Source organism: Balearica regulorum, chromosome 12 (genome assembly GCF_011004875.1).
Source record: "Balearica regulorum gibbericeps isolate bBalReg1 chromosome 12, bBalReg1.pri, whole genome shotgun sequence".
NCBI classification, from domain to species: domain Eukaryota; kingdom Metazoa; phylum Chordata; class Aves; order Gruiformes; family Gruidae; genus Balearica; species Balearica regulorum.
In genome coordinates, this window is record NC_046195.1 from 6,822,913 (window position 1) to 6,840,481 (window position 17,569).

At 35.6% G+C, this 17,569-nt stretch overlaps 1 protein-coding gene across 3 annotated transcripts in view; it reads right to left on the bottom strand.

The window, feature by feature from the left end:
* ENTREP2 (endosomal transmembrane epsin interactor 2) overlaps window positions 1-17,569 on the bottom strand; it is a 130,179-nt gene that overhangs the window by 71,792 nt on the left and 40,818 nt on the right. For 2 of the 3 annotated variants that reach the window (XM_075764242.1, XM_075764241.1), the window contains exon 2: window positions 9,331-9,387. In XM_075764242.1, coding sequence (XP_075620357.1) covers window positions 9,331-9,387 — 57 coding nt within the window. Of the gene's footprint in view, window positions 1-9,330; window positions 9,388-14,853; window positions 15,071-17,569 lie in introns of all 3 variants that reach the window. The other variant, XM_075764243.1, reaches the window with a different exon arrangement.

A 17,569-nucleotide genomic window follows, 5' to 3' on the forward strand; every position in this document is an offset into this window, starting at 1 on the left:
TTTTGTCCCCCTTTCATATCAAGTGTTTCTCTCTCTCCCAGTTCACAGCATTACTGGGTCATTCTCCATTTTTTTTCCTTCTTCCTCTTTCATCAGGTATATTCTAATAAAATGGCACTAGGGGTAGATTTTTCTGTCAGTCATGTCCATATACTAGTGAAGAAAGAAGAAAATTGACAGTCTTAGGAAAAAAACAGCAATAGGTGAGACAGCACAATTAAAAACCTAAATGTTTATGTTAATCTACATGCAAAAAGCAATTTGGGACATGACTGTAATCAGTTTACACAAACTCTAACTGCAAACTTTGAAGACTATACTTTCCAGATCCCCTACTCAATCCAACAAGAGGCATTAATTCACAGCTTAAACCAGTAGTTCATACACTGGGAAAACATCTCTCAGGGCAGGGGACACGTGGAAATTCCAGCCAACCTCTGACCCCCCCCCACTTCACACACACACGTTCATACACATGTGAAAGCTCTTTTTTGGCAACCAAAAGCTGCACTAAAGCACAACACTAACACTTGGTAATGGAGAGGAAGACTAGAGAAATGCAAGACCAACAGCTTAAATAAGAGGAAACAATTTAATAACAGTGTCCCACTAATAAAGATTCAGAAGAGGTCCATTCTAAAAAGAACAAGACAAAACCCTCAAAAGCCTCAGAATTAAGGCACAGACATCTATCAACAGGATTCAGATGGAAAGCTGATAATGTTTGACAGACTATTTTCTAGCTGCCCAAAGTTACTCCCTAAGAGAAACTCCCCACTTATGATCCATGCATAACATCAGAAAAGGCCTCAGAACGCCATCAGAAAAGGCTAAAGCCAGAAACAGCATCCAGAGGTTGCAGCACTTTAAGAATAAAATTAAGCTTAACTGCACTATTAAAGAGTTTTGGATAAAACACCATTGTCGTGGTTTAGCCCCAGCCGGCTGCTAAGCACCATGTGGCTGCTCCCTCACTCCTCCAGCCCCCCGGTGAGATGGGGAAGAGAATTGGAAGAAAAAAGGAAAACTTGTAGGTTGGAATAAGGGCAGTTTAATAGGACAGCAAAGAAAGAGGAAAGTAACAACAATACTAACAAAAGAATATACAAAGCGGACGATACACAATGCAATTTGCTCACCGCCTAGAACCTGATGCCCAGCCCATCCCTGAGCAGCGATCTCTCCTCCCCAGCCAGCTCCCCCCTTATATACTGAGCATGATGTCATACGGTATGGAATATCCCTTTGGCTAGTTTGGGTCAGCTGTCCTGGCTGTGTCCCCTCCCAGTTTAATGTGAAAATTAACTTTATCCCAGCCAAAACCCAGGACAATCATTTATGTCACTGTGTTAGTGCACAGTAAATAAAATACTGTATGCTATTAATTTCCACAGACTGATCACCAATATCCAAGTTCAAGCTGGAGTGTGCAAGTGTGGTTGATCAGATAGCTTCTATTTTATGAATATCTGTGCAAACATCACTAGGGTACATTCCTACATATGCACATCTAAAATTATATGCATCTTTTACAAATATCTTTGAAATCTACTTTCTGAGAAGTGCTCCAGTAAAATCTGATCACTTGAATCTTCACAGAAACACAAAACAAAGCCCAGCACAACAACAGCCAAAACTAGTCACTAAATATAGCATAGCTATATAAAATATTTATATTTTTTACCTAGTTATGTTATTCATCAAGGCAATTGATGGAACAAACCCCTGAGAAATCCCTGTTTGTTTCTCATACAGTCAGTTATTCCTCCAAGTATTTGGAAATGAAAATTTATGCATAGAGCATAAAAATACCCTAAAGAAATGGAAAGAGTAAATATTGTATTTGTCCTGCTACTACTGAAATTGAGGAAATTAAAAAAAAAAAGAAAGAAATATCTACAACCAACTTTTGTGGGAATGGCTCAATCAGAATGTGGCTAAAGATGCCTAAAAGCAGACTTGTTCAGTTCCAATTCTGTTTCTATTCTCTTCTACTCCTCTTCAGATGCTCTTTTCTCTAAAGTTTTCAGTCCAAGAACAGCATTCAGTAAATTAAAAATGTCCTCCTCCTTGGAGCATCTGAACACTTACCAACCCAAATTCAACATGAGAAGACACAAAAAGAGATCCATAGCTTCTGCCATGCATTTCACATAGGGTGCTTGAATGTAGTCAGATAAATTGCAAGTACGTGTATTTCTCTCAATAAGTCTCCTACAGACCCACTCGCACAGTTACTAGAACCAGTGGAAACATCCATACATCCTTGGAAGCGAGTAAGAGAGGTGCAGGAATGAAAGAATGACAGTTATTGGCTGACTGAAAAGACTCTAAAATCTTATATTCACTAGTCTGGTTTGGTGGAACTTATTTTCTTTCTTTTTTTTTTAAATAAGGAAAGATAATTTACTACAAAACCCTCCAAAAACATTCAGGTTTAACTACTTTGTTTGAGAATCTGCTTGGAATAACTAACAAACAGAAGCAGTTTTCACAGAAACAGAAATATATTTTAAACCTGCTTTCAAAATGATGTAACGTGGAATATGCTTATCAATAAATATATCAACCTCATTTTTAGATACTGTCTCACAGACTTTTGGTATAACTACAGTCACGCTGCAGTAGTATGCAGAGACAGTTGATCTAGTTTGGTTACCAGAGCAGTATTGCCATGGTAGTGCTTTACACAATTAGCCCTCAGTGAACGGGAGAAGAAGGGAAGAGACAAAGAAAACTTAACTATATCCCAGCTATAGGATAGATTCGTTACAGCTCACGCTTTCTTCACCAACATCATTCAAACCTAAGTACAAATCTATTTTAAGTCAAGATTAATTAGGTATGGTGCTTATGGCACTATGTTTAAAAATTACACTGAAAAAAATCAGAGATTCCATTGTGCAATTTCTTATTGACATGCTTTTGGTTCCCTAGCACTCCCCTCTGCTCATCTAGGTCCTGTTTTTCTCAACAGCTTTTGATCTCAGTCTCCTTCATGTTGCCAGACTCACATTTTAATTTCTCCTTCCTGTCCTAGTCCTCTGCCTTTCTCTTCCCCTAGACTTAGCATTCAGCTCCTCTGAATTTGAGTATTTTCCTTCCATGCTCCTCGAAAAGAGGTCAAAGAAAAACCCTCTGCTCTCAATTTCAAAGCCTGGGTTCACACTCCAGTCCACACCAGCTCTGAGCAAAATTTACAGCTTTATATTAGACGAGCTACTTTGTGAACCAGCATTGGATTTGGTTTGCAAGTAGAAGCAATTACAGTTTTCCAAGTTGCTTTTTGAAAGTAAACAATACTCAGCATTCAATCATATCCCAGTTTATCAGAAACTTTGCACAAAACTCCGGTATGTAAGATGTAGTTGTTTTCACCCAGTGTTTTGTTAACCTTTAATGCTTCAGCCTCAAAGACTGTTTGTCTAATAGCAGGATTCTTAATGAACATCTTGATCAATGAATTCAAAGAATACATGTGCTGAAATGATACTGCAGAAGGAGGGATATGTTAAAGCAGAGTGATATTCTGCATGTCATCTCAACGTCACACAAGTATCAAAGCCAACAATGACATACAAGGTGATGGACGCCTTTAGACTTTGCCATTCTCCCAGGGTGTGCATTTAACTTGTTTTTCTCTTACAGTCCTGACCCATTTATGCTAACATTGCCTCTCCGCTACATAGATTATCTATTTATTCCAGCTGCCAAAACTAAATCTCTGCTGGGGGGGGGGGGGGGGGGGGGGGGTAAAAAGACTTTTTTTTTTTTTTTTTTTAATTCAAAAATTTCAATCAGAGTTCATCTAAAAGGAAGCTGTAAATTCTCTTACCAGAGTTTAAAAATACATGTCTCATCACTTAAGCTACGCTAGGACCTCAGGTTAAGTAGTATGGCCAGGAACACGTCGATACCCCACATCACTGAGAAGAATTTGGGAAACTTACTTGTACATTATTTCTATACATTTTATGTATCATCTGTTTCCTGGAGCTTGGTTGTTTCTGCTATACTCAGCAATGATATCTAGTGATAGGAGATAACCAATGAGGAAACATTTGGACCAGTTTTACATATCCATGCATCCTGTGGGGCAAGTGTATATGTGGATGTATTTATTTAAAATTATTAGTATTTTCTTTTTTACAACAGGTATAGATCTTTTTCTACTGATTTTTGCTGAAAAAATAAATTAAGTCTGATTTAGTCAAATAGTTCAAGGTTTTCACAGGACTTCTAGAAAGAAAATCTCTCATTTTGCAACAAACTACCAAGCTGGCCCAAGATGAATATTTTCTAACAAAGTCAGTTCTGTATTTGACTGATTCTTACCACAGGTGCATCTGAGACCTTGCACAGCAGTTCATCCTTGTGCCTGATGAGCAGGTTGAACTGCTGCTCTTTAGGATGGCTCCTCTTTTATTTTTCTTAAATATTAAAAATCCCTATCTGCTTATCAAAAAAAAAAAAAAAAGAGAAAAAGAAGAAAAAGCATGAAGCAATAGTTCATTTGAAGGGATAATGCACTGAAAACAGAATGTCTCTTTCCATTTAAGCCAAAATAAAGAAATGAGAAAACATCCTGAAAAACAAAGGTACAGACCAGATTTTTGAGCCTTTATACCCGGGTTAGTTACTAAAGGTATATGCACAGATTTGCATGTTCACTGATGCATGGAATTCACTGTATCTGGAATGCAGACTTCATACAAAATGCTTTTAAATAGCTATTATTAGTAATTAAGATTACTTATTAATAAGTATTGTGTTAGAATTAGATGACCTTTAAGGTCCATTCCAACCCAGGCCATTCTATGTTTCACAGACATTAAAAAAATACATTTCTGTTCCTTGAAAAAAATATTAAATCTATCAGTTTATTGTAAAAGCTTTCAGTCAGAAATGTAAAAATGTTTTTCTGGGATTAGCCAAATGGCAGATGGCAACAGAGAAGCCTTCTACTCAATTCAGAGGCTGAATTAATCTCCTTAGCACAAACAAATTTGCAATTACCATAGACTGTAACAGAAAAATAATCTCACTGCACAGTTTAAAGTTTTGTACAAGGTAATTCAGCCTCAGGAGCTGCCCAAGATCTCCCCCAATTTTCAGTTATGGAAGTTTCCCCAACTTCCATAAACCACAAGGAAACAAATTCCTGTTTGAACACAGCATTTTAACTTTAAGCAATGGTATTGACACAGCCAGAACAAATAAGGGACACTTGAAAGTTTTCCCCAAAGCACTACAAATTCTCTGAGATTTTGTAATCAAAAATACAGAAAGCTTAACGAGAAAATATCTGAAATATATGGAAGATACTGTTCAAAATTCATGCATAAACAATTTAAAGATTTCCTTTGCCCAGGTGTCTCCTCTGGTAAATGTAAATACTGGTTTGATAACAGACACCGATTCCTTGTACATATAAAGCATTTTGGCAACATAACCAACTAATGGCTAGGTGGTGACCAATGAAACTCAGATAAAATAACCAGACCTGGTGAATCCTCCAGATAATTAAGTTATACAAAGACACTTTAGCATGACAGCTTCCATGTATAATTAAATTTCTGCATATTAACATCACAGTAAAATTTCCTTAGTGAGTACATATTTGTAAATCTTCTACTGAACATATAACACAAAACACCACTCACGCTAATGTCTTGGAAATAGACAACTATTCTCAGTTTTGACTTTGGTTCCAAAGTGTTAAACCATGCAACCACCCACTCATTTCAATACCAATACTACATAACACATTTCTGGTAAGATACAGTCAGAAGTTAATGGTTGATGAACTGCTCTTTGTGTTTATTGCTTCTTCAACTTCCTCTTTTTGCCTGCACAAAACAATAATTTTGCATGGAAAAGACACTGCATCGGTGAAAAAAAAATATGTATAAATACAGCAATGACCAAACCCGAATCAGCAGCATGAGGGGCTGACCCTGGCCAGCAGCTAAGCACCACACAGCCCCTCACTCACTCTCCTTTGCAGCAGGACGGGAAGAGAATCGGAAGAGCAAAAAGTAAAAAAACTTGTGGGTCGAGATAAAGATAGTTTAATAAGTGAAGGAAAGAGGAAGGAAATAAAACCAAAACAAGTGATGCATAGTGGGGAAAAAGAAAAAGCATTGATGCTGCGCAAGTACTGCTCAGCAACAGCCAAAACATTGGTGTGTTACCAACCCTCTTTTAGTCAGAAATCCAAAACAAGCAGGAAACTAGAACCTTAAAATATTACCAGACTTTCACCAATTTTCAGAATGTCACAGATGGTGTATGGTTTAATTTTATAAAACTTCATTCATGGCTTCAAATGATAAAGTTATCTTTCTTTTTGTTATTGCTTTTTGCAATGCCAGGTTTTGTAACACACTGCAACAAAGACATGTATATTGTAATAAATTATATAGTTGTTTATAATAATATAAATTAAGTTAAAAGGTAATTATTGACCATATGTATTTTCCATATGTATTGTATAAGCAGATCACAAGAAATACAACTCATTAGCATGTTGATGGTACTTTGTGGTATGAGGTTGTAAAGTTATACAGTATTAACTGCTTAATCAGAAAAAATAATCATCCTGCACATGTGGGTTCCAACTCCTAAAACGTATTTACAATTCATCAAGGAAAACCAGACATTATGTAGCCACTGCAAAACTATTAGCACTGGCTATTGCACAGCTTAATTACACACAGAGGCAAAACCCATCATCCCCCTCCCCTATTCCTCCACCTGATTATCATATCACCACCAAGTGCCAATACAGAAGAAAAACAATCAGGATCTAACTCGTGAACACTAAGCTTCCTCTTGGAAATAAATAATTTCCTAGAGGAGATTTTAGGAAGGTGAGCTATTCTAAGAGTATTAATACTGGCATTTCCTATTTCTTCCCTTTTATGTTTACTTCCGTGAATGACACTGACCACAACTGCCTATTTACATTTCACTGAATGAATCCATATCTGAAAGCCTGGCTAAATTTACAATATACAAATGTTCGGGAATCAAAAAAGCCAAGTCTCAATAGGCCTGACAAACATTTCTGATGCATGAATATTGTTTATTCTGATGATGTAAGCAGTAATTACAGTTGCTTATGAGCAATTATTGTGAAAAGTCTTAGGTTTAGTTAGATTTCACAGTTGTACAAGCACTCAACTCAGGAATTATTTTAGTTTTAATAGTTTGTAACATGCAAGCAGTAAAGTGTAACACAAATGAAAAGGAAATGAGATCTGTGTACCAAACACACACTTTCATGATTATTTCACTGTCAGGGAACTTTTTCTTTTGAAGTATTTCAAATAGGTAATACTATTACAATTCTATTTAGTTTTATTCAATCAAAGAGGCAGCATTCCAAGGTACCAGGTAGAGAATTATTATTAACAAAGCCCGTAATATAGAATAAAATATATTGAAATAAAAACAGGTAGACCAGCTATTTGTCATAACACTAAGCAGAAATTTAGTCCAATCTTTACCCAGAGGTACACATTCTTACTCTAAACAAAACTGCAAACCTGCAAAATCGCCAATATGAACTACATTACTGACAGACTAATGCAGAAAATGGCACTTTGGGCCATGCTGCCTTTTGGTAACACCAGGAAAAAAAAAGCTTGCTCCTTTTTCTGCTCCTGCCCAGCAAGAGATAACCAAAGTAGTACTGGGGCAACCAAAAGACCACTCCTATCCTGTGTATTCTCATATACACATTCATTGTTCATTTTTTATTAAAAAAATTAAATGGAAAAGTCAGAGAAATTCTGAATATTTTTACTTGATGACTACCCATTCATGATATATCAGTGTTTCGGTATGTTCCGATGTGAAAGCTCTCCCTGCTCATCAACGGTGAGTAAAAATTTGGGGTTTTTTGTATTTTAGTCCAGAAACCTGCCTGCTACCTTTCTCATGGGCACTCATTAGTTTCAATAATTTGCTTCACTTTGACTTCACTTTGCTTCATTTTGGGCACGTTTATCTTGCTATCAGGCAGCTTTCTACATCTGTTCATTTGTGGGTAAAAAAAACTCACCAAGAAGTAAATCAATACAAACACAATGTGTCCATTCTTTAATAAAATGAAAGGTGAATTATGGAAAGGGAAAGAATTAAAAAAAAAAAAAATCAGAAGCTCTAACACTATTGCTTTAGCTAGTAATACTGAAAGATATACCTGAAGTTCTAATTAAGCTTATTCTTGTTAATACAGGTCTTTCCATTTCATACATTCCATTATATTATTTTTTTTCTTGGGACTATCTTTAGTATTAACTACATTACAAATGTTACATATATTACTAATGTTCATATGCACACTTTTTCAAAGTCAACATTTACCTGCTAGTACATCCTTATTGACACAGTCATCTTACCTTTTTAGTTAAGATCAATTTGAATCTAATATTGCTTTGTGTTAATAGGTTAATTGAAACTCTATTAGCATGTGTATACAAAGCATAAATTACTTTTCATTATTAAGTAACTACATGAATATCACAACAGAATACATAACGTAGCTGAAAATTGTTTTGCAGACAAAGAAGAACAGCTGCTAATTTGAAATATGCTTTTTTTGCTATCCAGATAATTGGTTAAGAAGATTTCTCTGTGGTGCAATTTTAGACAAGTTAAATGCAAAGATAAACACAGACCAATAGTCTGTCTAGAACAGGGACAGACTAAGCACTTTTCTAAGTTCAGTATTAATTTTTAAAATATATTGATAAACAAATTATTGAAAATTATAACATATTTCATTAATATCTATTAATCCAAGCCATACTGCAGTATTGAGCAAATCTACTAGGCAAGAATGCTCAGTCTTTTCAGCCATTTTTAATTTCACACCATCAACTACAGTATGATTGTTGCCTTTCTTTAAACATACACACTTTTCAAAATGTTTATGATTCATTAATTCTTACACTTAAATTACTAAACCATATGCTATCACTTTTAATAAGAGAGATAGAACCGTAACAACAGAAAGGCAAAGGCAGTAGGCATCTGCATTCTTTTACACATAATGAATATTAATTGTCTCCATGACTTAAGTACAGATAGAAGAAAAATATTATTGTCATCCAGACCATTTATATAAGGCAACCTCAAAGTCCCAAATTTTTTGTACTAAGTGTTTATAAATATTAGGATATGTAACAGCACTGGAAAATCATCCCCAGAGAATATTAGGCTTCTACATAAAGACAAAACCACTGGGAGTTATTCCCAAAGAATCCTGTAGTCACTTATTTAAAATCTGTATAACATGATTAAAGCCACATTGCCACTCACCACAAGTGAAAGGGGCCTCTTCCACGAAACAACACCAATCAATCCTGACAACAGCACCTGTAATAAAGAGAGCAGAGTCACCAAAGAGACATGGGGTTTATACCTGTGTCATTAAAAAAATACTAAGTATCAAGATGAAGCTTAATACACAGTCATTATGTGTATTTCCAGAGTGTTGAAAACCATCTGCTAAAAAGATAATGGCTTAATTTTATTCTCAATAAAAAAATAAACAGAAATACTTTTAAGCTGTTTTAAAAAAAATTTCAGTCCAGCTGCCAGATCCAATTAGTTCTGATCAGATCACAATAGGTCTTCAAACATCATCTCTCCAAGTCCCAAATGGTATCAGCACTAAAGGAGAATAAAAGTTTAGGATACATTTTCTCGTGATCTCTTAGCATCATCAAAACTTAGCTCACAAAAAGGGAAGTAAAGATAGGATAATCACAAAATCAGCCATGGTATCCAGCTAAATTAGCAAGAGGGGTTTTTGTTTTGCTCCCACCCGAACAATCACACAACATGATCTTATGCTTGCAAAAGCCCACATACATTCATTTAAAACTTATATTTAACATACAGATACCTTACCTCCTCCACTACAAGCCAAAAGCAAGTCAAACTCAGACCTTGATACATCTAGGCTGATCTTAGGTACTTTAAAACAACATGGAAGTTACAGTTGAGACATCATAAGCTTTACATACAGTTAAACAGAGAAAGGAAAATAGAGAAATTGGAGCAATGGAGTGAGGGATATTGACCCTGGGGTGGAACAAAAAGGCAGAGAGGAAGCTTTTCATTAGAACATTTAATTTAAAAAAATTAGTAAACTAGAATACAAATAAAATGCAGGGAAAAGAATGCATGATGTATTTAGTTCTTTGGTCTGCAGCGTAATTTCTTCACCTTACCTCGTGTGAAGAATTTGTCTAACAGTAGCTCATATGCTTAGCTAGCCTGATACAATCATTATTAAATCATCCTGTGACTGCTTAGAATAACCTCTAATATCTTTATTGCTCTCTACAGACCTTTGATATTCAAAAGGGAACAAGCCCAGAAGCTAATGAATACCCTTTTCCATGAAATTATATTCAAGGTTGGTTGAAATTCAAATGCCAGAGAGTCATGCTTTACTAGCCATGTTTCAGGTATAATAATAGTAGAGCATAATACTTAAAAATGCATCTATATCTAGCTACTAAAGAAGCAATGTACACTGTACTGGGAACTAGGCGGGAAACTGTCTACTGACGCTTGATGTGAATGTGGGAGAAAGAGCTGTTATATGGAGGAGCTGTGTTGTGGAGTGCCCAGTTTAAGCTTTCACTGTCTCTAAGTTTGTGGACATTCATACTGTGAGCATGGTTTGAACATATTTCACAGCTGCTGTGGTTGTTAAAAAACATTATTCAGGAAAACAGCATGTTGGAAAATGCACCTCTCAATATTTTCTTTAGCAGCTATGCCATTAAATAAAACCTCATTTTTAGTTCTTGAGCCAAGTACAAATGCAACAGATGAGAAGGCATAAACATACAGTAAAAAGTGAACCAAAAATCAGGTTATGGATATCAAAGACTATGCAGACAATCCCTACATGCAAATGTGCATAGTTTGATTCTACAGTATTTCCTACAGCATAAAAGCTACATACTTCTGAATGTTGGCCAAGCCAGGGAAAAGCTGAGAATTCCATTTTTGCAGTTAATTAAATTTGCTCACACAGCTGCATTAGCTTATTATTGCTGTATGATAACTGTCTCTGGACTGATAATCCTGTAATGGGAAACTGCACTCAAGAAGGTAAAATGACAGGGTTAGCTAATTTGACTGCAGGCTAGACAGCAACATGCTCTCAATTAAATAAATGGGATGGCTGAAATTGTGAAGTTATTAAAGACGACCCTTTAGGAAAAATAAGAAATTGCCTTCTAAAACAGAGTATGTATTGATACATAAAATATTCATACATAAGCCAGTATTTCTCAGTCACCAAGTCATATGTTCAGAGTCAAGATACTCTGGTGCGCTACCTATGAGTAGCACAGTAAATGAAAGCAGGTATTTGCTACCTCCCTGTTAAATCCCTCCCTCTCCTGTCTGACACATCTGTGCTACGGTGCATCCCTGAAGATGGAAGGAGCTGATCCTTTTTGTTCAGCTGAACTACAACTATGTTTGACCTTTACAGAGGCCTTGCAAGATGAAAGAGGTACAGGTGTTTTTGTTTGGAAAAGGAGAGCTTTGTGGCACTCGCCCTCCTGGCTCACCATGCAAAAGGTCAAGCGCAGTCAGGCCTGTCGATAAACTCTCAATATGCACTGACGATAGACACTAAAACACTGTATCCCATCTGTATCTTTAATATTGTCATTATAAGAGTTCACCTCAACAACTGTGTAATGTAATTTTCCAAACCTCATTAGCCCCAATATCACTGTGGTTACCCAAAAGCTTATTTTGCTTTGAGACGTAGTTATTTTCAGTGCCAATCACCTTCAACACTTTAGACCACAGTACATGTGACTATATAATTAGGAATAAAGCACACAGAGAATATCACATACCAACATTTTTTAGAACATATCAAATGACTCTCATCAAAACAGAAATCTCAAGATTTCTCTTGGTCTTGCAGAAGGCCGGGAATTTAAAAATAAAACACCAAACAAACCACCCTTAACATTTTGTTTTCTCTTCAGTTTTTACTACTTATAAATACAATGCCAATATTGAATAAAGTAAATAGAACCATACTAGGTTTATATACAAAAGTCAGAATTATTTGAACAGTAGCATGTAATTTACAAGTCCAAAACACCTTACAATAATTGCTCAGAATATCTAATGCTTACTTCAGTGGAAGTAGTATGTAAAACACATAGTTGGTTTCACAAGGTTAAGGGCCAAGAAACATAGGCACAAGGTGAGTTATTTTTACACCAATAATTAAAACACTGTCATTTCCTAAATACCTATAGCTCAGCATTGCACTCTATAGGTCTTCTAATGTTTTTCAAAAATTGCTACATCATATATATGCTGCGCATAGGTTTTTTTTGTCTTAAATATAACGTAAATTTGAGTTTGATGATTTTAACAACTTGCCTACTTAACTTTGGCAACATGGTTTGATTTCAGAGCCTGCATAGCACTTTTATCTAATATCTTGGATCTAACCGCTATCTGCTGAATTGCAGTGAACCGCCCCATCACATATTAATAAAAATAAATCAAAGCTACTTAAAAACATGTTTAAAAAAAATGTAGATTGGCCAGCTTCCTTAAGCAGAATTCCTACAGATGTAGGTACCTGCTGACTGTAACAACAGTGCTGATTCACAGAGCAAAAAATACAGATTACATCAGTGTTGACTTCTGCAGCATTAGAAATGCAGTAACATTACGTACAAACACCTTTCAACATGCATATGAAAACTCTCTTATCATTAATGCAAGCTGTGCTCATGCACAAAAAAGATGCATTTACTTTAATAGGCACATACATACTGAGGCAGGACAAAAATAGAAGGGAAATCACTTTCCAGTGTAGGGACTGCAAACAAAGGATTTTTTAAAAAGCCCTTGATGGTGTCTTTTCCAGCATTTTCAACCCTCCACACGCAGGTAAGTCTCTAGAAATTTAGAGGGCTCTGATACTGAGTATGGGACAGATCAGGTGATGCAGTCTCTCAATGTATCTCAAACCACCTGCTTTCCAAGTCTTCATCTCCAAAACAGTTATTGTACATAATACAATCTAGCATGCTTCCTTTAAACTTCTTTTCTGAACTACATAAAATGTATATTTATATAAATATTAAGTAAAAATCAAATCAAATATAGTGAAACACTATAATTCTCACTGCTCAGGTCTTATTTTTACTTAGTTATTAACCAAATAGTCATAAAACAGAGCGTCTAAGGATGACCAAAGATGTGCAAGGGTTCTAGACACCACCTGTGTGGCTCAGAGCCAAAACTGAAAGATACACCGCCTTCCTGGTGAAATTCCAGCTTTTAGAAAGCCTTGTGGTTTTGACATCTAATCTTATTTTAAATTAGAGTGCACATTGTCATTTGTTTTGAGTTGTTGGGTTTTTTGGTTGGTTGGTTTTGTTCTTCTAATGCCAATTGAATTCTGGTATCTGAAGATATTTTGGACTTCCAATATGTTGTTTCAAAATTACTTCGTTATTTTTGTATCTACATATTATATACCACCTGGTGATATTTCAAAGTATCTGCAGCCTATGAAGGTGAAAATTAGTACCTACAAGTTAGCCATGATCTCTCTTGTATCAGATACCTTGTCTGAAAAGAGGATGGCAAACAGCCATAACAAGTCAACTTACAACAGCAACGTGCGTGCACGAGAAGTATTACAACTCTTCATTTGACTGCATCCCAACTAAATCTAATAGACATGAGCACCTTAATTAAGTATTTAAGTGTCACAGAATAAACTGGGGCTCTGAAGTACGAGCTTATTTTGTAATCTCTTTGGAACCATAAGAAGGAGGTTTGTCCCTGGACTAGCTGATATCAACTGACTTGTTCCACACTGCATAGCATTTGACTCTGTTTTCCCTTAGACTGTTTCCCATACAATCCAGCAACACAGTATTTTCAGTGTGATTTTAGTTCAAAGTGCTTACAAAAAAAAGCTTTACTCATAAAAATCAGAGTGTTTTTTGTTTGTTCGGGGTTTTTGTTTGTTTGGGTTTTTAATTCAGCCAAAATTGTGTGTGGTATGGCATTAGGCATAAATGAAAAGTTTGGGGGGATCTAATTATTTCTATCAATATAAATATTCATACATAATTTTGTAAGCAGACTTAATGAATCTTAAAATGAAAGGCCAAAAAACATCAAAAAGTATGATATGAAAAATTAACATGAATATATACAAGAACTTTGGCAACACTAAATGAAAAACAGATGAGAAATTTCAATTATACATTGTATGACTATGATTACCAATAGACTTCTGATCATAAAAGTATCAGCAAAATTTATATAGCTATAAAAGCTAAATTTACAGGTTAACAGATATGTATGTATATGCTTTCAAAAATGTATGTGGTAAACGTATCTAGATAATCTAGAAACCAAATAGCTTATCTGCACATTTACTCCAGGACTCCAGGACCTACCAACACTGTCACTGCCCCCATAAGGAGGTTTTTTCCCCCCCTAGGCCCTATTGTTTCAATTTATACCCACTGCCTCTTGTTCCTTGATGTGTTGCTGTAAAGAGCCTGGTATTAAGAACAATATTAAATTGACACCATTACAAAAGAAATCTTCAATTTTCATCTCAATCTAGATTAAAAAAGTAGGCTGCAGAAATATTACATGTCATGCTTTCTTAAGAAAGGCTTTTTTGATATTTTGTAACAGCAGATTTGTCAAGCTGGTATGCAGAATAGTAAGACAAAAGGTAACGGAATGGGTGTCAAAGAAAGGAATACTTTTACAAATGAGGAAAAACGTAGGAAAGCTGTCAGTCACCTTTAATTATTCTTAATAACAGGAGTTGAGATGCAGTTAAGAAACCATAAATCACTCCTATTCACAATTTCAGGGCTTGCAGCTTTCGGGAACTCAGATTTCATTTTCTGCTTTTCTCCCAAGACACTAAGGCAATCAATTGTCAGTACTGTAATTCTTCAGCAAGTCCAAGGATATGTTTACATTTTGATATTGTATTTAATCTGCTGTACTCAAACTGGAATAAACAAAAAATATTGTATGTTGGTGTGAGTTTCTGCATCATTATTTTCTAACATTTTTCTAATGCATGCTAGAATTTTTGTATTTTCTGTTTATTTGCTCTGGAAAATAAGAAGCCTTGCTTAGGAGGTCTTAAGGTTAAAATAAAGTTTTGACAGGGATGTCTTACACAAAATAAAGATCTATCTTTCAGACTCTCATTTTGTTGTTATTCTCCAGACACTTTTGATTTGAATGCATCTTTTTAAAGAATATGGCTACGAGGAAAGGTTGAAGCAAGTTGGTTTTACAGGAGAGAAGATCAAGATGGAACATAACAGCAGTTTCAAACGTAAACAAGATTGTTACAAAGACGAGACTGATCAATTGTTCTTCAAGTACACTACAGGCTGAACGAGAAATACTTGCACTAACGGAGATTCAGGTAGGACACTACAAAAGACTTTCTAATGCTCAAGACATTTCAACATTGGTAGAAGGGGTAGACTATAGAACTGCCATCACCAGAATTTGTTAACAACATGTTAGACAAACATCCATCAAGCTGGGCCAGGTGGAACCAGGCATAACACAAATAGGCAGATGTGCAAGGCAGCTGAATGGAGAGAGCAGAGCAGTAAGCAGGCTGCCTAATTTACTATACCTAAGGAGCTAAATACCAGCATTTCCAGCACTAGTATCATCTAGCGTTTTCTGTCAGCAAAGCACTACAACAACTGTTTCTCTTCAGAAGTCCATGAAACCACTGACACTTCCCAAGGTTACCCTCTTACCTCTACAGGAGTACAGACTGCTGCAAAGTTTAATTCTGCCAATTCAAATGTTCCTGGAAGGGTGAAGTTCAATTGTACCTGAACAACTCAGAAGTATCAATATCCCCAACTATCTTTGGGTCTAGGTGTACTTCACACAGAAACTAAATCAACAGCTGAAATATCTTCAAGGATGACATTTCCGTGAAATCTACAGTAGCTCTTGTAACAGGTAGATAATTATTTAACAAAATCCAAGTATTAAATATTGTGGGAATAATGTCACAAATATCACATACTCAGAGACTACAAAAGTGTGACACATTAGTACCAGAGTATGAAATCTTGTAAGAATACTCCCTGCAGCATCTGCAATCCATTAGTGAGCAATGATGATAAGTGAAATACACGCTATACGAAAAAGAACTGTGACAGTGTCAGAATTAGCTAAAAGGGGACTAGGATAATCTACCAGTACTATTACTCTCCATTCCAATTCCTGGAAAAATAGTGAGGATAAAAATCTCTTGGGGTGAGGGCAGTGGGAATGTATTAACAAGTATGAGAAGAAAAAAATTTTTTAATATATTTCTATATGCATACACACACGAAAACTACACAGACAAATACAGAACAGTGGCATGACTTTGGAATAGTCTTTCAAAAAAGTCATCCTAAATGGTGGGTGCTGATAAAAATCATACCATTCCACCACATTCAAAATATTGCAAAAATCAGTCATAGGCTAAAGAATGTTTACAACAGTTAATATAGCTATTTGCAGATATGCAAACTGACTCTTCAACATACAGTTATCGCTAGAATCCAGGGACAGTTCTCTTGTTTAAAGACTACTTTACTATGAAAACAAAGAGCACAAGTACCACCAGACTGCCTAACAAGCAAAAGATCTGTACACTGCAAGATGTATACAAGTCAACAGCAACCAAAAAAGCAACAACTTAAGCACAGTTTTGAGCTATTTTCTAAAAAGACTCACTATGATCCAGACTACCAAACACTGCATCATAGCTTAGTCTCTCATTTACTCACTGTGAACCTAAAACTAACCTGATTCTAATTGCCATGGAAACAGGAGCAGAGAAACAAAATCCCTTGGTGCCCCACAAGAAAAGGACAGTAAAATTACCTATACGTTGACACAGCTACCAGAATCTATTAACAGTATGCAATTTTGATCTCATTTTAAGCTCTAGGGTAAGCTTTTTTGTTTTGTCTTTGTTTTCTTATGAAATACATTCCATACGCATCAGAAATCTGCTTGTTTCACATCTATAGTTTGCTTCTGGAAGCAACCAACAATTATGATAAAATTACAGTACATACTCTAAATATTTTTGTAGAAAAAGGATTAAACAAAAAAAGATATTTTTTCCTTTGACATACTAAGAAAAACAAAGGTTGATGGAGCACATATACATCAGAATAATATATTTTCCAATCATGAACAAAAATCATACGTTCTGTATTTGTTACTCTTCCAAGTGGTTCAGATCTATTATGCTTGACATCACTACAATACGCAAACTGTAATAAAAGCAATGGACAGGGATTTAGGTAAGATATTAAGTACAGAACTGATATGTCAGTGACTCACAACAGTCTTAATTCTAATCTGTTTTTTATTAAACACAGAGAACACACTATTACATTATTTTATATATACCATAAAGTAATCTATGAGTATTAAGAAGGCACAGAGCCATTAGCGTAAGAGTATT